The 25,405-nt window shown below is 39.6% G+C and overlaps 1 protein-coding gene across 2 annotated transcripts in view; it reads right to left on the reverse strand.

The window, feature by feature from the left end:
- Positions 1 to 24,136, reverse strand: part of Kay (transcription factor kayak) — a 33,480-nt gene extending 9,344 nt beyond the window's left edge. Inside the window, exon 1 of one of the 2 annotated variants that reach the window (XM_077409813.1) lies at positions 23,758 to 24,136. In XM_077409813.1, coding sequence (XP_077265939.1) covers positions 23,758 to 23,889 — 132 coding nt within the window. In that variant the 5' untranslated portion in view covers positions 23,890 to 24,136. Of the gene's footprint in view, positions 1 to 15,266; positions 15,631 to 23,757 lie in introns of those variants that run through there. The other variant, XM_077409812.1, reaches the window with a different exon arrangement.
- Between the last annotated feature and the right edge of the window lie 1,269 nt (positions 24,137 to 25,405).

Here is a 25,405-nt window from a genome sequence, read left to right on the forward strand (position 1 = left end):
ATTTCGAGTATGTGCGCTCCGCGATGAACGCGACGAGGGAGAGAGAGAGAAAAGTAGGGATGGGGGAGAAATAACATTTTGCAGCTTCGTTAGCATCTCACGTGCATGGACCATTGACCGCTAAAAAAAATCCTCATACGAACTCGTGAATCGTTTCCAAAAGATAATCGATCGCAATTTGGATTAGATTACGAATAAAGAATGAGATATTGATGTAAAAATTATTTAAAAATAAATATGTTTAATTAAAATAATTACTAATTAATTTCACGTGATTGTATGATTGTTATATTTATGTTTAGAATTGTATATGCATTTTTTTAATGATATACACAATCGGTCATTTGATATTCACAACAGATAACAGAAGAACTTTCGATTATTTATGTATATAATCTGTAGTCTTAAATCTTCCTTAAAAAAAAAAAAAAAAATGAATCAGTGAGACGGTGACTTTGCTCCCGATCAGTAGTTTTCCCAGTAGGCGCGAAATTCCCTGTTACGCGGCCGCTCGTCCGTCTGGAGGGCCTTAATTAGTTCGAGTTCTAAGTTTAACACCTGTGTAGGATCGTTTGTCGTCGACGCCGGTACTCGCGGATTCGTCGACTTGGACCGGAGCCAAGAGATCTCCCGCAAGCGTGTAACGCTTCAATTTCAAGATATCAGAAAGAGGCGTGAATTAATGACCGATCATTCGCATACTTTTGCATTAACACATACGGTAAAAAATTGCTTATCTAACTCAGATTGGCTGTCTCGGTTTAATAATTATCAAGTTGATTTGAAAAAATAGAGCAATTGTAATAAGATCTTTAATGCACACAACAATATCTTTAATATTCTTAGAGAATTTTTATATTCCATAAAAAATATGTATCTAAAAAATATATAAATTTATCTTTTTAAATATAAAATATATTTTCTTTCTGCGCACTCTCCTCCGTTGTAATTTATGCGTTGTTTTTAATATATCGGAGAAACTGGCAGAGAAGCGAAGGCTTAAAATGGTCGCGTCATGCTGGATGGAGTTGTTTGTCTATCTCGCTGGACATTTCCAGGATGCGGCTTCCTCGTATCGCGTCGTTAAGAAGCCTGATGTGCCGCCACGACGATAGCTGGTTTTATTTTCGAGATATTTCATACTGCTGCGACAACGACAAACATCTTTAATGTAAATGCCGAAAAATAGCCTCGATAAAACCAAATAAATGTAATTATTTAGATACAATTAAACTGTTAAAAACATAAAGTTAAAAGATTAAGCCTGCTCGGACAATAAATTCAAGATTTATTTTATTATGCGATAAACTACAAAAATCAATATACAATCGATATTGCAAATTAAATTATATGGAATCTTTTTTTACACGCATATAGTTTGCATTTCTCTTATCGGGAAGTCAACAATATCTTGTTAAAACCGGTTCGCTTTTGTTCCATTCAGACCGAAGGCTCTATGAACACGCGGTATGGACATTCAAAACCAGGCTTATCTCGCCTTGATATGAAAACACGTGGCAACCAGGTTGTGATAAACAATCCGCGTGTTTGACCAGCCGAGCCTGTCACAGGTTTCGCCAACACTAAACACATATCGCCTGTATAATGATCGTTGTTCGTGAAAAGATTACCGTACTCATGACGCTAATAGAAAAACTTAACGAAGTAGGTATATGTATATCAGTAAATTTCCAGAGGCACTCAGATTTTTCCGGAGGAAAAGAAAACGAGCTCTCTCAACACTTTTTTACGACTCTTCAAAACAATATTCCGATACGTTTCACTTTTATGATTTCTAAGATTAATATTTTATTATTTTTAATTTTTGCATTATTCCTAACTCTCATTTTCAAATATTTTATTTCGTTCTCCTCTACACGAAATTGCTATGTATAAAACACAATCAAATTAGAATCAAAAGCCATACCGGTCAAAGCTTAGATCTTTGACAGCCTTATATTAATATTTTCATGTATATATTTTAAATAAGTTGGAAATAGTTATTTGTGCAACAAGTGCTGTAAGGTGAAAATTCCCGGGTGCGGAGTTGACGCCGGCTCGTGCGTCAACTCCGCACCCGGGAATTTTTATCTTTACGCACGACTTGCACACCCTATGTTATGTTGCAAGTGCGTGGAAAGTGGTCTATCACGCACGCGTAGCGTGCGCAATGGGCCACTTTCCATGCACGTGTTACATAAAAATGTATGTATTACTATATATATACACGTAAATTAATATAAGGCTGTCAAAAATCTAAGCTTGGACCGTATGGCTTTTGATTCTATATTTGATTGTATATATCATAACGATTCTATTTCTCTTATTATTACGTACAAAATATCGCAATATTCTTTTTAAGTAGTAGTAAATAAGTAGTAACAAACAAAGGTTGGAATTATCCCAGGCGTAAACCACTCCTCTTATTGGATCACTTCTTTTTATCGATCACGTTCGTGACCGAAGATTATATTTATTTTAATGTAATGCAACGTGCGATTACGCAATGAACACAGTAAACAAGTAAATTGACGTGGACCGAGCACCGCGCAATATTTACTTGTGCGTCTATCGCATTCTCTCTCTCTCTCTCTCTCTCTCTCTCTCTCTTTACTGCCCTTCGCACAGTTGGATAATTATACCGCTGGATATTACGCGGTAAATAATAACGCAACTACGTCAGAGTAGCGTGTTCTATGTGATCGCCGGAAAAAGCGCTGCGGCCGCGAGAGCCGCAACCTTGGATAACAAAGGAACCTCTATATCTTTACTTCCATTTTTGCTGTTTTTAACGCTTCCGCTCGCGAGAGACCCTGCCTTCTTAATACCCGATTTCGCAACTCGCTCGCAAAAGCTCCCGATGGAGGATAATGACAAACGAGATAATGACAAACGGAGCATGAATACGTCATTTTCCATTTTACTTTGTTGTATTATACACGTACTTTCAATTCACCTCGCGTAAGGACATTCTTAATACTGGGATATCATAACTCTTCCCGTGATGTCATTAAACTTTCCGTTGATAGTGTTCAATGGAAGAAGAATTCGAGGAGTTAACGAGAAATAAATCATTTCCATCGTATAACGTCCCACTTGCGCATATGTTGTATGTTGCAAGCTTATAGCGAGTTTCCGTGAGTTGAAAGGACGGTTTTTCTTTCTACGATGCGAACGTGTCGATGCCAGTGGTACGCCGAGAACAAAGAATGTAAACATGATAACGGGCGTATGCGCGAGTAGTGTGCGTCTCGAATGCATCGCAACGACGCGCCGGCCGTCTATATACCTATATATATATTGCGTGCGCGCGTAAAAGTGCAGCGTATGCAGACAGAGGAGTATATTGCACTTACAATTAGAGGAAAATCCACGATCTCACGCAAACTGAAACGACGGAAACTGAAATACAATTGGATATGAGATATGAATAGAAAAAAAGGATACTAGGTATCACTGTTTTTTTTAACGAGTGAGAAACTGAGAAAAATGCACCATTATAAAACAAGAAGAAACGAGAGGCTAATATTAGATTGCGCAACGAATGCGATGACTATTAATTTTTGTTTTATCAAGTCCGGCGCAGGAAGGAACTCCGCGCGAGCGCTATATGTTGGCGCGATATTCGGAAAAACACGGAGCGTTCAACGCGATTGGGATTTTCCCGGGAAGATCGCTCGTTAGATCAGTAGGTATATATGTGATTTCGAGATCTGCCGCAACCGTCGCGTCGCGAGATTCGAAGCGACGGAAAATCTGCTGCCCCGGGACAGTTTTCTCAAGTTCATTAAGTCGTTGCGCGACAATTTCGCATCGTGCCACTTACTAAAACGCAACATTTGATTCGCCGAGCAGATGCATGCGAGATATGCCATTATGCGCTGCGATTATCTGGCATTATGTGACGTCAATCAGCGCGGCGATGTCGTCACTCAGGTTATTTTCTTTTCTTCTTCAAATCGATAACAAACGATATCGCGGAATCGCAAATCGTTTAATAAATATTGCGACCGCATGCGATTTAATATAATTCATCTGCTCTCGAAAAAACTGTGCAAAGCGCAACGGCTAAAAACCGACGTGAAACGTCAAAAACGCGCAGGGCAGTCGCCGCTTATACATAGATACGGTGTAACGCTGGTATACGTTACGCATACCTCGGTATTAATCAATTAAATGTATTTTGTTGCATATAAATTGCTCCTTTTTCACAATGATCGACATTGCTGTTATTCACCTACGATCGCAAAGCCTTTACGAGGTAGTTGTGCGTGAAGAACGGTCAAGGCGGAGATACGTGCTGTTTAATTACTCTAAAAAGCGACGTTACGCGCACGAAATCGAACCGGGTCTAAAGTGCAAACGGCGAAACGGCGGAGAAAATATGTAGTGCGACAAAACAGCGTGGGACGATAATAAGCGCTCTAAAAAAGCGCGAAATAATTATATTTTTTTTCACCGACGAGGATCGACATGCGCGCGCGCGCGCGCGCGCGTTCGAGGGGTTTTCCAACAGAAACGGCTCGCGCGCAATTCGTAATCTGCAGTGCGCCAGATTACGAACGGATTGAACTCGCCGCGGGATCGAGAGCCGCTCGTTAAACCAGCAGAGTCCGTCTCGAACGAAAATCATTATCAGCGCGCTGCTAAAAGAGCGCAATTAACGGCGGAGCCGCGCAAGGACGCGCGCGGCGTTACGGCCTAACCAGCTATCTTTTTTCGCAACAGCCTAAAATGGAAATGATTTTTCGACTCACCTCGAAACGGAGAGCTCGACGGACGGCCTCGTGCCTGTTCGTGAAACCGCGGTCTGTCCCAACGGGGCCTAACCTGAACTGAACTCGCGTTTCCTTTCACAGAAAACGAAGCGTGGCACGTTTCGTACGCGTGCGTTTCTGACAATCGTCTTGACGTCACGCGCGAGAGCGTGCGCGGGGAAACGTCGCGCCACCGTCGCCGACCTTGCGGTGAATTCGATAGGCCGCGCACGGCAGAGCGAGGCGAGATGAAGAGATAGAGAGAGATAGAGAGAGAAAAAATATAGGAGGAAAAAAGTGAGAGAGAGAGAGAGATCAAAAATCCCAACCGCGAACGCGACCGAGAGGCCCGCTGCACCACCACGCCGGACGACAGTCGCAGTGACACTGACAGCGCTTCTGTCATCGCGTCGCCGCCACATGGTCGCGCGCGCGCGGCCGCGCCGCTTCGGCCGCACTCGGCCGCGTTCGGCTCTGTCTCGAGAGGACATGGCGCGTCGGAGCCGGAGCCGCCAGCGCCAGAGAGTCCTCGGCGCTCGGCGCTCCTCGCCCGTGCAGCGTGGCGGGTGGCGGGACGCGAGGGGAGCGGACCGTGCGCACCGCCGCGCGCCGCGCCGACCGGCACGGAACCAATAGGGGGATACCGAAGGATGACTTCATTGGGGCCTCTCGTTGTCGCGCGCTCAAACCGCTACCAAACGCGATAGAGCTATTTGCCGATCCGCTTTGGCATTAAGCGTGGAAAAACGCGCGCTTTCCGCAATCGGGCCGACGGTCCCCGGTTATATCCGGCATCTGATTGGCGCCAGCGGCGCGATATGATTCACAGTTCGTCGTTACACAACGAATCATCTTACCGAGAAATGCAAAATTGAACGCGAGATCGTTGCGTCACATACACCGACTACTTCCTGTGTAGTATCGACCGGGTAACATTCCGCGAATATATTTCGACGATAGTCACCGGATGTAAAATACATGTTTTGTCATATACAACTAATTTTTGTTGTTTTCTATGTCGCCGTGTTTGTATTTAAAAAGACTGTACCCGGGATTGCATTAACAAATAGATTCACTAACACTACGCAGAACAATTGTAACTAATACGAATAATTTATGACAGGAACTAATAAAAAAAAAAAAAAAAATTAAAGAACGTTGCATAATATGTATATTAGAATGAACGGATAATAAAACTTCATCCTGCTAACCCTTTTCTGAATTTCATTTAAATAATTTCAACGCAACGAGTTCTTGAGACTGATTCTAGGGTGCTTAATTGAAGTCTGGCCTTTCCTGAGCCTCGATTAACGATTATCATTGAGAACAGTAACTCGTTGTCGGTCACACGCCGCCCTTCCGTCGTAGCGATGCGATTCGCAACTCTCGCAAGCTTCTGTAGACATGTACATATTCTACAATTTCGCTAAAAAAAAAAAAACGCGAGTAATTAAGTTATTTTTAGCGAGATCGTCGGAAACAAAAAGAGCAAGAAACTTCGGAAAAATTGTACAAAAATAGATGATAAGCCTTCTTATTATAAAAGTTATAATTGCAAGTTACATATAGAAATGTCAAAACTGGAACAATCAATGCCTTTCTGATTAGCTCTCAGAGCCGATTCTACGCAGCAATCATGTAACGCCGAACAAAGTAACTCCGAACTGGCCCGCGGGTACTCAATAAACACCGAGATAAGACTGGAGTGGTTCGGTCCAACTGTTTTTAGCACTAAAGCCTGAGAACAAAGGCTTGGTCGAGTGCGCGATGCTGCAGAGTCACGATCGGAGGTGAACGACACTGTAGAGTGAGTCGTATGTTCGGCGTAATTTTGGAAATTCCGCGCGGCATGCCACGCCACGGCCTTGTCTGTATCCCGATGAAATCTCGTGCCAAGATTTCGTCGTGTCGCCCAAGCTCAAAGCTGTCACAAGTTCGCAAAACACACGTCCCTCAAGAGATTTTGGGAAATGCAACTGATAGAAAATTGCTAGAAAATATTTCTTAATTTTGCATTTACAATTAAAATGCGACTGTGAAAAATTCATCAGGCGTTATTTTTATTTCATATATATACCTCTCATTTCACTCATTACTAAAATAATTAAGTTGTTAAACCAAATCAACTTTGAATAATACTTGTATTAACTAATTTTAATTTTAGCTAAAAAAAAGTCGCAAATATTTAGTTTTTTGCTTAGATAGTTTGTGGTGCAAAGAATATAATCGCCTTCCACACGTGACAATTAAACTTGATCGTCGTGCTTCTAGGAACGATGCATCTATACGAGTGCTAACTATATGCTACACCTATATGTCAACTAACCGTATGAGTAAGATATTTTCACGGTGTAGAATGCTTCTCGAAATTCAAAAAATCTAGCATAATAGCGCAGCTTAGCAAAAAATCTAGCGCACATTATTCTTCTGGCGACTATCCTCCGTCCTATTGTCGCAAATAATACGCGTGTAATCGAGCCTTCAATATAAAGGATACCAGAAATCTGTTGAAGCCATGTGCTTTAGTTCAAGGCTGCGCGATCACTCACTTTTCACCAAGGATGATCGATTGGATTCGCTGACGCCAACGGCGCTAATGTAGAGTAATTGGATAGTTAGTAAATCACACTATAATTATCGTAATATCTGTCAAGATTGTATTTTACGGTGAGTCTACTATTTTCCATAACATTCTTGATTTCGCGGTCTTATTTCCCGTGCTACATGATCGTAATGTAATGCCGAGATTAAAAGCTATCGACGATATTATCGGTGTCGCAACAGTAAATAAACGATTAAAACCGATATAATTTTAATAACATTAATTTTAAATAAGACAGAGATAGCCAAATATCACTTTATTTCTACGTCAAAAACTGCGTTTACCAAGATTATATTAGTTTTAATTTCTATATGAGACATATGTTGTAGACATACTGTAAAAAATAATTTAGCAAAATTTGGAAAACAAAGTAATTATCGCGACAATTATGCGTATAAGGAAAATTATTTCGTTACTGTTTCGGAGGAATCTCATCGATCTTCCGTATTTGAAAGGCTCTTGAAAATATCCTAAGGACGAAGGAGATGGAATGAAAAAAGGACCTCCAACGTAGAAGAAGAAAACACTTTGAGGGCACAACGGTCCATGAATTCCTGACCAATGACGCAAGCACGAAAGCATTTCCGACGGGTTGCACTCTTCGACAGCCTCACTTTGGAGAGGAATACCTACATAATCGCATACATAATGCGAGCTGGACCTCAAGACGCGACTAGCCATCCTTTTTCTCTCTATACCAGTAATGTGAACAATGTTTTAATTAAGTGGCGATCTGATTTTATCTACCTCCGTATGAAATTCGCGTATCTGTTATCTCGAAAAGTCATATGAAACGGTCGCATTTAACGCTAAATATGAACGTATAAATACCTAATTTTACGCGTTTCTTTATTTCTGCATTTTCGAATTCTTTAATGTCAATCTTTCCAATTTCAAACTCTCAAAGGTAGATACATGTTTATTATTTCCTCTTATCGAATCTCTCTCTACCCCAGATTTCTTAGGAACCTACTTTGCTCTTGTATCTCCAGTCACGCGTGTCAGCTTTATCTCCTTTGTCTCTCAGAAACGGCCGCTCGACAGACAGTACGCGCTGATTATTACTCTTGGAAAATGCAACTTTAACAATTCCATTTATCGTACCATTTTTAAATAAATATATTATTTTATGTTTTATTATTAATATATACTTTTAATCCAATGTACTATAATCGGAACTCATATTTTTTATCTCATCCTGGTTATAAAATTTTCAATTATAAAATTGATTACATTTATAGTCATTATTAATTATTACAGATATAATATTGCAAAAGGCTTGAAAAAATTGAAAGAATAAGCAACCTTTTTTTAAAATTTTACGAATTATTTTTACTTTGATCAAGTTTATTGTTCTAATATTAGAATTCTCAACATTTGTAATTTCTGGACACATCTGCGACACAGTAGAATAATTAGATCTCCGTCGTATATAATCCCATCTCACGTCGCGTGTGTGTTCGGCTTTCAACATTAATCTATTTAATGATATTCGGACAGGTCGGCCCTTTGTGTCGCCTTCGTAGTTTTTGTGGCCATCATGTCCGTCTCGAGCGTGGACAATGGTTCCACGAAATTGGATACGTTTATCCCACGCGTCATAACGCACTCTTTAAAAAGGGCCCGCAGGGTTCTATGACCTCCCGAACTCGCGAGCGCATCGCCCCGAATAGCCGGGCCAGTTTATCATGCCATCATGCCCGAGAGAGCTGCTCGCTTTGAATTATGGGCCCGCGGACCATACCGCGGTCCCCGACACCCCCCTCGATTCACCTATTTCTCTTCCCTGCGAGAGTGTTCTCTCCCGATCCAGCAACGTCAGATCTTTCAAAAGGATCTAGATCTTATCTCCTTCTATATCGCGTTTTTCGTGACGTACAAAGGGAAATCCATTAGAGAGCGAATAATATGGCCGGTCGTTTCAACGCGACGGATTATTATGTGGAAACGACGGCATTAGATATTCATTAGTAAATCGCCGCCGGAGCAAGAAACGTGACGTTGGAAAATTTAGAACGCTACAATGTGAATGATAATGTAGGAATATGTATGAAATACGTATGCGTCGGTTGTGTTAGTTAATTTTAAATTAACATTGCCATTTGTCGTCGACAAAAAGTCAATTTCACTTAAATAACTAACATTATAGTGAAATAATTTCGCTACACATTCCTTGATTTTCCCTATCTAAACAATTTTATATCTACCCTATCTAAACAAAATTATTCAAATCAGATGTCTAGTTTCGTGAGCTGCGACTATTATATTTGCATTCTAAGTTTTTCTCAGTGATAAACATATAAGTAAATTACACGTAGCCACGCATATCCAAAAAACCTTTGCGTTTTCTTGAAAATATTTCAGATCATGTATCTCGACGGTGAGTTTTATTTCTATCTTATGTTCCTAATGTCTCGCTAATATCGCGAGTCGCGTGGTCTCGCGGTATTAAAGCGGTATTCGTTCGTGCTAGGAACGACGAGAGAGAGTGAGAGAGAGAGAGAGAGAGAGAGAGAGAGAGAGAGAGAGAGAGAGAGAGAGAGAGACGGCGGGCTCATTCGGTTGACGTTATTATAAGCAGATATAATCCCGAGCGTATGACGCATGAGCGCGGCTTACCATAATCCGGCGTATGTATGTGTGTGTATGCGCGTCGTACGGTAATAATATTATTACGTTAATCGGCCGCGCCGCCGTCTTCGTCGGCGGCCCAGCAGGTAAACCAAGGCGCAGTTAGCAGGCGTTATTATCGCGACGCGCTTAACATTATAGACGACGTATTATCGACGACATTATGACCTTGCATCGCGCAGAAATTGCCTCGCAAGACTGTGAGCGACAGCTCGGTCGGCGCGCCGTGTGAGAAACACGCCGGCTTCTTGTCTTCTCCGACCTTATTCATGCGACCGATATACTGTCCGAGAGAAAGAATTAAAAGATTTCAAAGTAACACGAATATAACTCTCTCTCTCGCTTAAAAGAATCTGTACGTCGAAGAATGAGATCAGTAGATTCAATACCTAATTCGAGATTCAATTGTCTTATCATTAAACAATGTTGGAATATGAAAAAAATGAATTCTAGGTAATGTACCGTGCATAAATACGCTCAGAAAAAAAAATGATTCTAAGTAATGTACATACGTCTATTACTTACTGATGCTCCTAAATTTCCTTAATGCAGTTAAATGGCAATTTGTCAAAGCATGCAGACAGGTAGTAATAAATCTTATTACGTATGAACAGTCCATTAAATGTACATTAAGAGCGAAGCGTTATTTGCAGCGGACACTTCAATATCCGGACGACAGTTCGCAAGATAAGAAATTCTCAAAGCACTTCTTCGAGAATGTGAGAAAGTTCGCCAGATTACGCGAAGAGGTCCAGAGCTCACTCGAAGCATTCTCTCGCGGGGAAAGTGTTTAAGCCAATTGACGTCATTCATACGCAAGATATCTTTCTGCGGAATCGACCTCCTTTCGAGGTCGACTACACCGGATCGCCAGTTCGCTACGCGCAAAAAGTTCTTACAGCTTTGCCGTAGAAGAGGGCACAACACACGCGTCGTTTCCTCTTTCGCAATCGACGCCATAAAACAAATCGAGCGCGCCTAAGTGTTGCAACAAGGAAAGCAACCGAGGATTTCGATAAATCGATGCGAAACGTTAAAAAATATTTCCCTCCGGATACAAAAAGGTCGTAGTTTCTGTCTTTTTTATACTCTCTGTATTTAAAATAAATCCCTGTACTTTTGATTCCACGTGATTCCACGCGGACGATTTAAAGAAGTAGAAAGGAAAAGTCGAGTATAGGTAATTTAAAAAATTTTCCAAGAGTTTCGTTAGAGATGATTAGTTTTTGAATTCAAGGTAGCACTCGTATTTAATCGAGATTACTCTCAGTACTTTAAAAGAAAGACAAAACTAGTTTGAACCTTGAACAAGTTTTCCTCCTTGATGGCGCAGCGAAGCGGTCGACTTCCCGGAATGCGAAGGCGAAACCTTCGGCGCGGCTCGACGTTGCAAGTGCACAACTCCGCGATGCACTCCTTTTTTCCTGGTATCGATTTATCTCGCATGGGCGCAAGGCACAATCGATGTGTTTATGAGCCATCGCGAATAATTGTAGCGAGGCGTCACTACGAGACGACGTCAACGTGCACGCGACACGTGCGTGGATTTTCATTCATAAATCGCCGGCGAATGACTCACCCGCGCCCCGCCTCTCGCAAACTGAGATATAAGCACGGCAAAAATAAAGGGAAAAAATGACTGAACGTCGGAAACTTCCGCGTGCGATACTGGTCTGATCATCGTCGAATTGCATAATTATTTATAATTTATATATCATCAAAAAGAAAAAGAAATCCGTAGACATAGCAATGAATACGTAGACACTCGCAAATAAAAGAAATATTAAAAGAAGGAGATATTTGCGTATTAAGAATAGATTATGAAATAAAAAAACTGCTAAGAAAAGCAATAAATTAGAAAAATGCTATTTTATATAAATAATTGATATGAGGTAAAAGCGAATGAATTTTTAATTTCCCGATGCATGAGCAAAATTTTGCCGTAGATACAAGAAATATTTATAATTCTTTAAATCTGAGTTCTCAAACCGTGCGACATTTCAAGATGAAACACAATAAGTTTGGTGGCCTATTTCAGAAATAGCTTGTTTAAATATATGAAAATCCTGATATATTAATAGAGAATTTACGACAGATAATATACAACGCGAACGTGTTTGAAAGTACAGGAAATTTATTTACTTGGATTTATAGATTGTCGCTCAGAAAATTACGTTAGTGCGGACTTTCTTGCGGAAGAGATAAATAACTGCAAACGGGAAAACAACAAGAAGTGCCTCCCTCCTTAGTGCTGAGAGCAGGATGACACCTCTTGTCTTATATGACCCGTACGTATTGCTCTCGCTAAACTTAACCCTGCCTTCAACTAAACCTTCTAATTGGCGGGTTAACGAGCGTTAACTCTTCGCTTCCTGTCAGATTTAACTGTTTTTCTTCGGTTTTATGCAGATAACATATTAAGGAAATCATATTTTCTCTTTTTCTTCACCTTTGTTTTTCCGAACGATCTATTAAATGCAATCAAAATATCTTCGTTAATTTCATCGATTTTTATGATCATCGTATAAAATAAACCTTATAATATATTAAATTATGAATAACATCTAACATCCAAGTTCTGATATCCAAATTTAGTTTTATACAAAAGATAAAATAAATTTTTATTTATTGTGATAATAATCGATTTTAAGCTATTAAAAAAGAAATGCGTATTTTCTTGCGCTTACGAGGGTTGGAATATGTTTTCCTCAAAAGGCGGAAATTGCTTTTAAAAGTTTCTGCGGCAGACTTCTTATACCTATGTATAATAGACCTCGAGAAATATCAGCTTCGAGAAAGACCTTCGCGTACTTCTGCCAAGCCGTAGAAAATGTTGGTACGATAAAAACTATATAAAGCGATGAAAAATAATCTAGAAAGTCAGAACACCATTATAAAAATTATTTCGGTAAACAGTAATTAAATAAATTACTTGATAAATTATACTTAAATAGGAAAAATTTAAGACACAAAATGTAAATTTTTATAAAATCATAGTTCTTTTATTCGAGCCATTTTTAGTATATTAAAAATTTTTTATGATGAATACAGCCATCGCAAAATAATTATTTTGGTATTTTAATATAGATACCTACAAGTTTTACTGAAACAAGCACTTTTCTCGTTATTAAAATAAAATATATTTATTTTAAAGTTAGTGTCTACTCTAAATTAGTTTAATAATACAAAATTATTTTGGAAAATTGTAAGTGCATTCTATACTTCTTGCATGCTTTTCCCTTCATTTGAAATACTTCTTTTTTCATAATTACACGAAATACCAATGTTTATACATCCTTACCACACACATCACGACAATTCCTTTCAAAATTTGTACAAATTTGCGCAGTAACATTTATTTGTCAAGCCTATTCGAATAAGAAAATACCGTTCAGCGATAAAACGAGCGAACGATGTGTACGCCGAATCGGGATTCGTAGAAATCGGAGCCGAAATCGGTGGGATCGGCAGGTGAGAGTCGCCGAGTCGAGTATCCAACGCGATAACTTAGTCGCTTCTTGGAAAATTTGAAACTAACACGTCATCACGAGCACGACCTCGATTATTAGCTTAATTGTAAGCCATTATTATGTAAGACTCTTTCCCCACTCTCTCTCTCTCTCTTTTCTACCTGGTTTTGTGACACGCTAGCTGACATGTAATTATTAACCGATTCTTTTCGCTATGCATTGTTCACGCGTGCATACTAAACGGCGAATTATTCGTGGAAAAGCAGATTTAGATAACGAGTTCAAAGAACATCACTGATTGTAAGCTGCCACGAATTAACTCTATGACATGTGCATTGTTTTACGATACAAAATTAATATTTTAAACACAATAATATAAAGGTATTATAATTAAAACTCGCGCGATAAGGTGTCGTAGGTTTTTCTAAAGGTTTGTGACTTATAGCCCAAATCTTTTGAAATATTGCTTATTAATTTACGTGTCTTAAACAGTTCAAGAGATCAAATTGATAAATAAGTGTTTAAAAATACGACGTTAAGAATTTCTTCGTACTAATTTAGACTATCATTCGCAGCACTCAATCGTTCCGTCATCTCTACTCCTAATCATTATTCAAACGATCTGATATATATCCTTTCTCCGTGCGTTTATCTGTTACAAAATATATTTACGAAGTGTATAGATCTCCGACGTACAGACACGCGTTTTCACTTACGGTCACCCATCGGTATCATCGCTAACAATACGCCACATTTATCTAATCAGTATGTTATTTTTGTCGGTGCGCCGTGCACCGTAGATTGCCTCGCAGTCACGCCTAATAAATCTACAGGAAGAAAATCGCGCAGGTTAATGGTTTAAAGTTTAAAACGACGTCCGACAAACACGCTTATCGCCCGACGGACATTTCGAGCAGCGACATTTGGGAAAAAAATATCTTTTGTTCGACTTCTTTCGTTTACAGTGCAGGGAGTTGACGGATACCCCGGCATTAGAAGCTGTTTAAGGGTTTTGGAGTTAAGAATTCGACGAACTCTGCCTAAGAAATTTTTCGGACTTTCTTTTTCTTTTTTATATATATAAAAAAAATAGAGCGAGCTTCGATCGACACCGCAAATTGTTTAGCGATTGAAGTTTTTAGGAACACAACCATAGGTTCAGCATTATCGTTCCAGCCTTGAACCGTGACACCTGCACGAGAGCGCGTAATTGACGATTTGTGTGCGTTAAAAGTCGATCGTCTCTTCCGTTTGCGTGTCGTGTTCACGCGCGATATGTTAATTTTACATTTCGTCACGAATAGTTATTTCCGCGAAATTTTACAATCGTAGTTCTATTCTATTAACTATTTAAAGATGTTGGGTTTAATATACCATGTCGATAATATAACATATCTTCATAAATGCATATAAAATTAGGATAATTCATAGTTATTATGAGGAGAATATTTAATTAAATATTTAAGGCATTCTATATTAAATGATATGTCGAAATCAAATTTTCTTTTCTATATGCTGTCACTTAAAAAAATTCTGATTACAGATATTATGTGTATATCCAATGTACACTCTACCGGCAGGAATGCCTGATGGACATAATACATATACATATACATAATGTACATATATGTCATATACGTATCAAAATGTCCAGGCATTCCTGCCGGTCAGTGTACTCAATGGTGGGAGATAAAAGAATGTCAATGTTTGTTTTGATAAAAAACGCGCGTCAGCCGCGAGCTAATTCCCTAATTTCCTAATTTTCCTGTCCGAGATTCGGTTTCGAAATCGATGTCACTCTCTTACCATGCCATTCTCCTCCTTCATGAGCTGCCAATCCACGATGTTCGTGGTCGGCGGATACATGGAGAACATCGTGTAGCTGTGATCCTCGATGATGTTGTCGTAATAGCCGGCGCTGGGCACTCGTTGCGTCATCTTGCGCCTCAGCTAACTTCACTCGGAATCAACGCGCTTTGAACTTTCGAACGTTCGAGGATTTCGAGAGATCGGAGTGTTCAAATGTTCGAAAGAAAAGACTGTCGAAGATTGTCTCGCCGCGAAGAGGAGAGATTTGAACGCGACAGATAATTCAACACTGTCACAAAAGTTATCGGTTACCGACGCGTTTGCAAATCACTTACTCCGTACCACACGTGCCTATGCACATTTGTCGACTGAGCGCCCGCCAACGTGACCGAGTAACTATATAGAAAGCCAGCCGACCGTCGCCCGTCGCCGCCGTCGCCGCTTCCCCCACCACGTCGCGGTACGGGCGCGCTCCCCGTGACGTCACCGCCATCTTGATCGCTGATTCGCGCGATAGCGCGACCGGCCAATCGACGCGGTCCGCAGCCTCGCGCGTTGTTCGCTCGCTCGGACCCGACCGGGACGACGATTTCACGGAATTGGGGAACGCACGGGGAACCAGATCCCCTTTTCCAGGTAGCGCGGATCGTTCTGCGCTTAACTTGTATAATCCGATAAATCGATCCGCCCGGCGAGGACGACCGAGGGGGATTTTCGTCAGCATGCCGGAAGCGTGCGCAAATTGCGATCCGCGACATATTCAGGATGTGCGCTGTGAAGTCAGCGAAATTGATTGAATCGATGTGTCCGAGGGTGATAAAAAAATTTAAGGTCCCGATGTGAGACGGGAAGAAAAAGTATCAAGCATTGGCATAAACTTTTGAAATTTCTCTCTGTTCTAACGTCGAGAAATCCAGTCTTTTTTTCTCCATCGAAAGTTTGTTTTGTTGATTATTATTTAACTGTGTTATCCTCGCACTCGCGTTCGGCAAACGTGCGCGATAACAACGTCGCACTAAATAACGTTACGCGATGAGCAGCAGTGACTCACTATTGATGTTGATTGCTATTTTTTAAATAAACGTAATGGTATACGAATACATTGTGTCGCAAAAACTGTCTTCGACAACAACGATCCGCTACGTACATGATTACCCTCCCCTCTTTCTTTTTTTCTCTCTTTTTTTCTCTGTTTTCTGCAGCGATCATATATATAGTATAGTACTTTCCGCGTGCAATAAACTCGAGAGAGCGCGAAAAAGTGCGCGTAGGTGCAGATTAATCCCTTTGACTGTCAATGACGAAAATATCCGCAAAAATAAAACTGGCCAGTGCTCATAACGGAATATCCGCACATTCAAAAAAAGATACTTATACTGGAGCAATTAAATTCAAAATAGAAATTCAAGAATTAAAAATGGCAAATTTAATATGACGGCCAAAAAATTTAAAATATCGCTCGGTATAAAAATGTATAAAATATGATTTATAAAAATTGTTGGATCTTTAGTTCGCTATATTTAATTTTGAAATTTTGACCTCAGACTCAGATTCAGCGACTCAAAAAACCCCCAGAAAAAATATCCTCTTATAATTTTATTAACTCTTTTGTCAAAAGCATTTTTGGCCCAAAGCATTTTTATCGCCTAACAGCCAAGGGATTAAATACGATTTAATTTACAATCTGTTCGCTGAATTCGTCCAAACGAATTATACACATTCGTTCTTAAAATTACAAGCTACCGCAGCGGGGAAAGGCAGGGGTAAGAAATTATTTATCCGCGGCAACACTACCGTCAGATCTGTTTGTGCAACAACCAAATACTCTTATACGCTGCAGCGGTAAGCGAGGAGTAGGATGTTTGCGACGGAGCGGGACGGATTGGAAACAACCGTAATGTTTCCACGTATTCCTCGAATTGTTAACTTAATTATTCTCTTGGCACATACATACAAACGTGAGATTACTACACAGAATAACAAAATTACACGTGTACGCACGCCGCATTTTGCTCACACGAAATTTTTCCTACTGTCTCGTAAAATTAACGCTTCTTTAATTTACTGACTGCAAACTACATCTTTCTATAACTGAATATTTAATGAAAATGTGATAACCATGCATAGGATTTCCTTGAAAAAAAAGTATAAAATGTATTCTTTTTTGCCAATTCGATTCAACTTGCCTATCTGAAAATATATGATAATAAAATAATAAAGTTTAATATACAATAATTAATTAAATATAAAATTACTGTTCCCACAAAATATTGCTATAACTGGGGAAGTTACATAAATATAATTAAATTTTTTATTTGTAAATTGAAAAAGTACATTAAAATCAAGATGATAATTTTTGTCTTTGAAATATCTTCATAGAAAAATTTTTCAAACAAAAAGTATTGTTTTATATGCCTTTCAAGTGGATTCTAGATAAGATACTCGACAAGAAGCCTTCGATTTGTTTAGAAAATGTTACGTCCGTCGATGGAAAGGTTTATAATCGGTAAATATAAACTTTATGTTTGCCAACGTTTCCGGAAAAGTAATCACGTCGTATATTCTGAAATATTTTCATTTTAATACTTTGAGACAATTAAAGTATCTATTATTCTTTTTTTCATTATTTGGGTCAAGTAATTTAAATGTTTTTGTTTGAAAATATCGTGATTAATTAATATAATAAATTGTTTCAACAAATAATTGCGTCTCGAAAAATTTCGAATTACAGTAATTATCTTAGTTATACGCGAAATTTTTTCTGATTGTATTTTAATGACTGACAATGAGTGAAAAAAAAAATCTAAGGTTCCCTCTAGCCTACCATAACGCTATCATTGCCGTATTTTAACCCAACATTTAAAAGCAAAAATGTTAGAAATTTTTTACAAGTAGAAAAAGAGGATTTATTACAGTATAAAAAATTATCAGTATAAAAAAATAAAAAGCATTGTTTGCCCAAGTTAACTAATGGTCTTCGTCAATTATTTGATTATTCGATAATTTATAATTATTTACAGTTCGTATCGGCTAAGTCCATCATACGTTCAAAAACATATAATATATCTAATCAATTGAAATATTATGCGTTGGAATTTTCTTAATAGCATTCAAGCATCAAAATAGCCTTCACATATATTTTAATTATACATATATATTATTGCATATTTATCATTAAAATGTACATAAGACGAATTTTCAATCATTAGATCATTGTTTTCAGGCGACTTGATAACGAGAGAGACATGTCTAGAGACATCTCTATAACGAGCGTGTAACGGAATAACGAGAAGATCGGCGAGCACTAGAGGATCCAGCTTTGTTCTCGCGCGACAAAGAGATATTTTAATGAGGAGGGAGGTTGTGCAGCTTATCCGGCTGAGCTGTAACGCGCGCTGTAGAACGTTGTGTGCGCGACATGACAAGCGCCGAATTTCGTACGAAGAAAAAAAAGCGGAAGTTTTTAATCGGCCATCACCCGGGAAAGTTCTGTAGGCATTTTCAATATCCAAGAGGACAATGGAAAATAAATTAAAGGCCGTGAATCATCCGGTTTCTTTGTACGATGGAGCGTGCCTGTACTTTAAGCGCGAGCCGCGCGAAGAATAACACATACAGCTGGTTCTCTTTATGACCGTGCGTGCGATCGTTTATTGAGCGTCATTCGATTCATCAATTTTTTGTAACTTTCTCTCAGGAAGAAGCGAGATCTTCTACGCGCGCGCGCGGATTTGCCGAATTTTATGAAATAATGTAACTTTGAGCGCGAGAGCTAAAAACAGAAAAACTTAATGCGGGCCTAACAGCCAGATGTACTTTCGCTCTTGATCATTATAAGTAATATTTGCATTTTATCGGTCGGTTTCTTCGTACGAACCCTTCCATTATTAGAGGGAAAGATATAATTAGGTGACAACAGCTGGCTGTCTCGGGAGTTCCTATCTGGCAGCGTAAGCGTTATACGTTATACTGCGCGCAGCGGTAGAATGTAATTCGTGTCGCACGCGCCACGCGCGTGTGCGTGCATGCGTTATTTGTTCGTGCGTGCTCGTTGCACGCGTGTTTTTAAATGGTTAAGCCGTCACGAGACGGCCACGGCGGCGGCACTTTATATAAAAACAGCTGTTGTAGGCGGGTCGAAGCCACGCCGGACGAAATGCTATAGCTAGATCAATACTCTACCGCCATGCTACTACTTACACTCGGGGAATACATTGAGTGTCCTCGAATTATATACAACGAAACCGCATGGAATTATTCGTTACGAAATTTCAAGTTTTACCTCACCGAAGATATCGAGGAAGATTTTATCGTAACTTATTCGAATCTTTTTCCTAACTTTCAAAATGTAAAATCGTTATTCTAATTTCTTACATCCGCCTCTATAATTGCCTCAAACGAATTCTTGCTGAAGCTGAAATAGTCCATTTTTATTAGACGGCGGATAATGTTGCGGCATCCATCCGTGCTTGCTTCTGACACTTAACACTTAACTCACGAAAGCTCCTCGTTTTCGATGATTTATGACAGGACTGTCAAATGTGTGACGCTACTCGGGCCAGTGAACAAACGAGCAAAAAATCGTCAAGAGAAACCTAAGCGTCTAGTTAAACAGTCCTGATTTATGGTTATACCTACAGAAAACGATTAGTTCGACACTCTTTGACACTTTCGCTAATTTTAAAATTTCTAGAAATAACGGTATTGGGGTGTACTCCCCGTCAATTTTGGAACATCCTATATAAAGGGGAGACGCACCGGCACTAAATCCTTGTCGATGCCATAGAGATATTGTCCGTCGCGTCGAAGAGAATTTTCTACTTCCTGTCTGCATCTATAAATGTGCACATGCCACGCCGACGTAACAAATTACTGCACGAATAGGCTCGGCTACTGTTATTATTAAATAAGTATACGTTTAAAGGAGTGATAATGACGCGATTGACAGACCGTTTAACGAATACCATTCTATACAGAATGCTTTAAAGTTTAAACTAACATTTTCTGCATCGTAGATATTGAGGAACAAATTAAAAAAAAATAGCGATTATTTCAACATGCTAATAATTACGAATAATATGTAAGTAATAATACAGTTCTAGGTATTAATCTCTTATCGAGTTCCATTGTGCACTATTAATTTGTAAAGAGTCACGAAAAATCACAAATCACATTTACAGAGTTTTCATAACATAATAAACAATCACTTGTCTAAAATATAAGATATACAATGGGTCTGTTTTCTATTGCTGAACTAGTGCAGCCAGTTCAGCAGACCCCATAAGAAGATTATTATCGAATAGATAAACACTTTTTAAAAATCTAATTTAAAGGCCAACACGAGAATAAACTGCGTATACGTGCGATAAAATGAGTATTTTGAACTTCAAACAGTTCTTTTAAAGTTTGATTCACCGTGCACACGACAGACTCTTCTCCTACAGAGACCGGTTTCGACCTTTACTAAGATCCTTGTCTACAGCCTAGAATAAACTGACAATTCTTTCTTGTGTGTACTTAATTAAACTGGATTCTTATTATTCTTAAATTTAACGAGAGAAAATGTGTTTGTCATGATTAAAAACCTATCTCGCTATCTCTATACAATATAAACAAAAATATTTCGTATTGTTTCAAATGTTTTATTATGTTCTTATTTAAACGACTCAATGTAATTTTAAGGATTCGACTGTTCGTGTGTCTAAAAATCACGAAAAGCAAACATTCTATCCCGCGGTTCAAAATCAAAGTCGCTCGCTGATTCGTAGCGGCAAGATTGATTGTCAAACTGCACCGTGTCGTTGACTTGTTATTTAATAAGCCGCAGTTTGACCCGCGGAATGGACGGGAAAGAGAGAATTAACCGCGTCTCTCGCGTTTTAAAGTTCGCGCCGAAGACTCATTAGCAAGCGCGAGCACCCGGCGCGATCTCGAGAGATCATTGATCTCTCCCGATCGGTGAATGGACGCGGTAATACGAAAGATAACGTCCGATTGGATAATTCCGTAGTAACTCGATGGTTTACTGAACGGTGCTGCACGTGGTATGCACCTTAAAAGGACACCTATGCAAGGACCGGAATGAAAGTTGTCTTTTATATCTCTATGTGCGCAGGGGCGTTTAATTTATTTGTGAGCTCCACGCCGCGTGGAGTAAAGTAGGTTCTACTAGAATACAGGGTTCGGGTATAGTAATTGTCCAATAACTAAATGTACTTAATTAACATCTATTGCATTTTCAGGATTCTTTTTTTTTTTTAATTGTTATATTATTCGAAAATCAAAGTTTGACAAATATCCGTCGCTTTATGCTCTTCGCGAGAGTCTAAATAATAAAACATGCCATGCGTAGTTATTATTATCGCACATTGTGACGCATAATTAGATGCAGTTCGCTTGATAACGCCGCGCCGGTGATATTTTCGCGCGACCCAAAAATATGTTTTTCATTCGAACTCGAGCAGTTCGGTTTATAGCGATGACGGCACGCGCTTTGTAAATTTAGCGCAGCGCTCTGTCTCTAATTCCCGGATAAAGGCTCTTCGACGAAGTGGCGGGTTTGACAAGTGCATCGTGTCGAAGGATAATTTAACTCTTTGCACCGAGAAGTACAACGGTATTAACAAACGCGCGGTGTTGTCACGCTAAATTTCATGAAAAAATTATCAATTACTGAATCAAGTTATTTGGAAAATCAATAAAAGAAATTATAAATTCTTACTAGATTGGATGTTAATTAGTAACATTCTCTAGTTGTTAAATTTTACAAGTGCTTAATGGTTTTTAAAATGGTCAATGTAGTTAATTCTACATCTTTTGTAATCGTTATATGTATATATACATATACATTGTACATCGAATCACAGAAGGATCGATGGAATCCAGGTCACTAGCACAAAATCTTAATACTTCGATTATAATTGTCATAAATGTTTTCATTACACATACAATAAATATTAATCACCCGTTCGATTCTTTACACACTCGTTCAATGCGAGCGCACGAAATCGATCACATCAAAGTATATCCTGCGAACATTTTACAGTGTAAAATCGCTAATGAGTCATCACGCGCGAGCGACACTGCGAGACAAGCAGCACTTGTCCATTATCTAGCCTCAAGAATTCATGTTCCTGTGAAATAGCATACAATTTCCAGATGCGCGATTGATATGCGTCATACGGTAGCTGTAAGCCAGTAGGCCACGTAATTCCAAACGATTCCGCTAAACGTTCAACAAAGAGCAACAAAAGCGTTACATCACGCGCGTACAATCTGTTTACATAACTGCTTCACATCAGCTCTCTCGTAAATTTATTAAAGAAAATAAATATTTTTTTGAATAAAGACCAACGAGACCGGTTCAAATCCAATAATTGTGATTGCGAGGAATCGATAACGCGTTTTATCGCTCCGCTTTGATCAGCTGATGAATCTTAAGCCCGAAAGTTCTTCACAGAAGCTTAAAGATATATTTTCGACGATGAGCTAATTTAATTTCAACTTACATTGCGAAATTAATGATATCTCGAGTATTTTTCTACCGCGGTGACTCGAATCTCGATGTACAAGCAAGAGTAATTATTGCAGGCTTTATCTATCTGTAACATGTGTTGGTAGAGTGTCACCGCACACATCGGGTTGCTCTTTTCCGTTTGCAAACAAGATAAGAGGTTCCTGTAATTGCGTGCAATTCTATATGTATTTTAGACATTCGTCCAAGTTCATTTATTCATATATTTATCAAAAGAGAAAAATAAAAGCATAAAACATCTCGTATTTTTCGCCTGTAAAATTAGATAAAATCGTATAGCTTCCATTCATGCGTTTCGAAAACGCAAATGCAAATATTTATATACGACTCGTACTCCATACAAATCGTGTCTTACTTAAAACTCTTATCTTATCCGATATAAACTTTTTTATCTTTTGTTCTTTAATTTTACACGTACTTTTACGTTTACACGAGCGTTACTTCTGTAATAACTTACGATAATTCACTTGCGGAGTGAAATTACTACAAAACCCCGTTTACGCGGAAGAAATTATCGTAAGTTATCACAGAAGTAACGCTCGCGTAAACATAGGCTACAAATGCTTTGAAGCATTCCTCTTCTCTTTTCTTTCGATGAAGAAAGAAGGAGAAGAAGAACGCTCCGAAGCATTGTAGCGTCAAGTTGGGGACCGCAGCCATATAGTAACGGCAAAAAGACGCTCGATTGTTGAAAGTTATCGGAGAGAAGGAAGATAAGTGAGTGAACGAAATCTCTTCTGTGCCCGCCGCTATATACGCGATGCACATCACGAGGCACGTTCGCGCCGCGTACGAGACGCCTAAACGTGGACAACCGCTTTAACGTGTTCAAACGCATTATTGTCGCGCGTGCGTTACGTAACGCGTGCACCCGCGACGCGTCCCGCGACGCGAACCTTCCGGGAGCCGAGGGGGCCGTGTTTTTCGTTGGCATATTCCTGCTGGTATACTTACGTTATTCGGCAGCACGGCCGTGTTCGCGATGCTGGAGAGAAAATCATGGCTGACGCGGGAGCTCTGCGAGGCCCCGCTGTCGCTGGACACGCTCGAGCTGTCGTAGAGCACGTCGGAGACGTCCAGCTTCATCCTGCCGTTCACCCTTCTTCGCGAACCCGCGTCGGAGTTGAGAGACACCGGAGAGTACGTCGCGTTCTAACCTCTCTCTCTCTCTCTATTTCTCGCCCGCGCGACGCTCCTCCGAAAGATAATGCGGCGAGAGCGAGCGAGGCGGAAGCCGAAAGATCGTCGTGGATCTTGGATCTTAATGGACGTACGTGGAACTCGAAGGCGGCACGCACGAATCGCGGGTCCCTTTGCTCGAAACTGTGTGAAACTGCACCCGATGACTCATGCCGTGGGGGAATACCTCGCGCGCGCGTTCGGCAAGCCGTTCGAGGCCCGCGGAGAGAGTCGAGACCTCTCCGAGCGCGGGTGACGTCATGGGTTATTCCCGGCCGACCAATCGCCGTCGAGCAGCCGGCCGACGCGCGGCAGTGCCGTGCCACGGCGTTCGATAACGCGGCGCTTATCGGGACGAAAACCCCGAGGAGTTTTATCTACCGTACGCGGCGCGGCGTCCGGGTGCATCATAATCAGCCTATAATTAGAATTAGAAACGTTTTAATTATCTCTCATCTTTATTCTTTGATCTTTAGTCTCCATAATCGTTTCTCGGTATTTCAACTGTTTCAAGGTTTGCAATTCTGCGCAAGCTTGGAATGTATAGCGCGCGTAAATTAATTCGGTTGTCGAAAGTCTTTGAGTGTCATACAATTTAAACGAGATACACAGATAAAGTTAATTGTAATAAAAAAATCTCGGCCGTAGTACCGTTAATCTTCTTTGAAGGATATTGACGTAAAATGTATTACTTAAATACTCGATCAATTAAAAAAGATTTCGCGCGTGTGTCGAATAAAATGTTGAAAACGGATTTCTAAACTATATTTATGACTTGGCACGCGATAGCTAGTGTTGTAAACATATCTAGAGACGAAAGTGCGTCATTTGATATCGGTATAATGACCAAGCGTTTTACGTTCCCTCGGAGAGGCAAGTTGAAAATGTTGGAATCCGAGGAATTTTTATACCTCGCGTCTCGCGTCATTACATTATCTCGCGATCTTCCGTAGAGCTTACGAGAGGTAACTTGCGTCAGAATTTAGGATAGAATTCCATTTATAATTTTTCACATTACGCAACGCGAAAAGCATTTTTAAAAACCATAAATACACACGTAGAATATATATTAACCCGTTAAAGTCACACCTCCTAAAAATAACGTAGAGGTCACATATGGGGTCCAATGGACCCCAGGCTTTTTCTTTTTTTTTTCCTTAAAAGTATACTATTTTGAGAGTAAAACGCAGGAAGTTTTTTTGCTCTATCTCAAAAAATTTTGATGAATATTGACCCCACAACAGTTGCCATTGGCGTTCTTTTTGATGTATCGACTCAAACCTTGAACTGGAATTTAGTTTATGACTTCCTCTGTATAATCCAATAATTATAAAAAATTTTTTATGTTAAAAAAACGCGAGAAAAAAAATTTTTTTTAGAGAAATTTGACTTTTTACAAAAATATTCATTAAAATTTTTTGAG

Source organism: Temnothorax americanus, unplaced genomic scaffold (genome assembly GCF_048541705.1).
Source record: "Temnothorax americanus isolate GAGA-0224 unplaced genomic scaffold, ASM4854170v1 Scaffold27, whole genome shotgun sequence".
Taxonomy (NCBI): domain Eukaryota; kingdom Metazoa; phylum Arthropoda; class Insecta; order Hymenoptera; family Formicidae; genus Temnothorax; species Temnothorax americanus.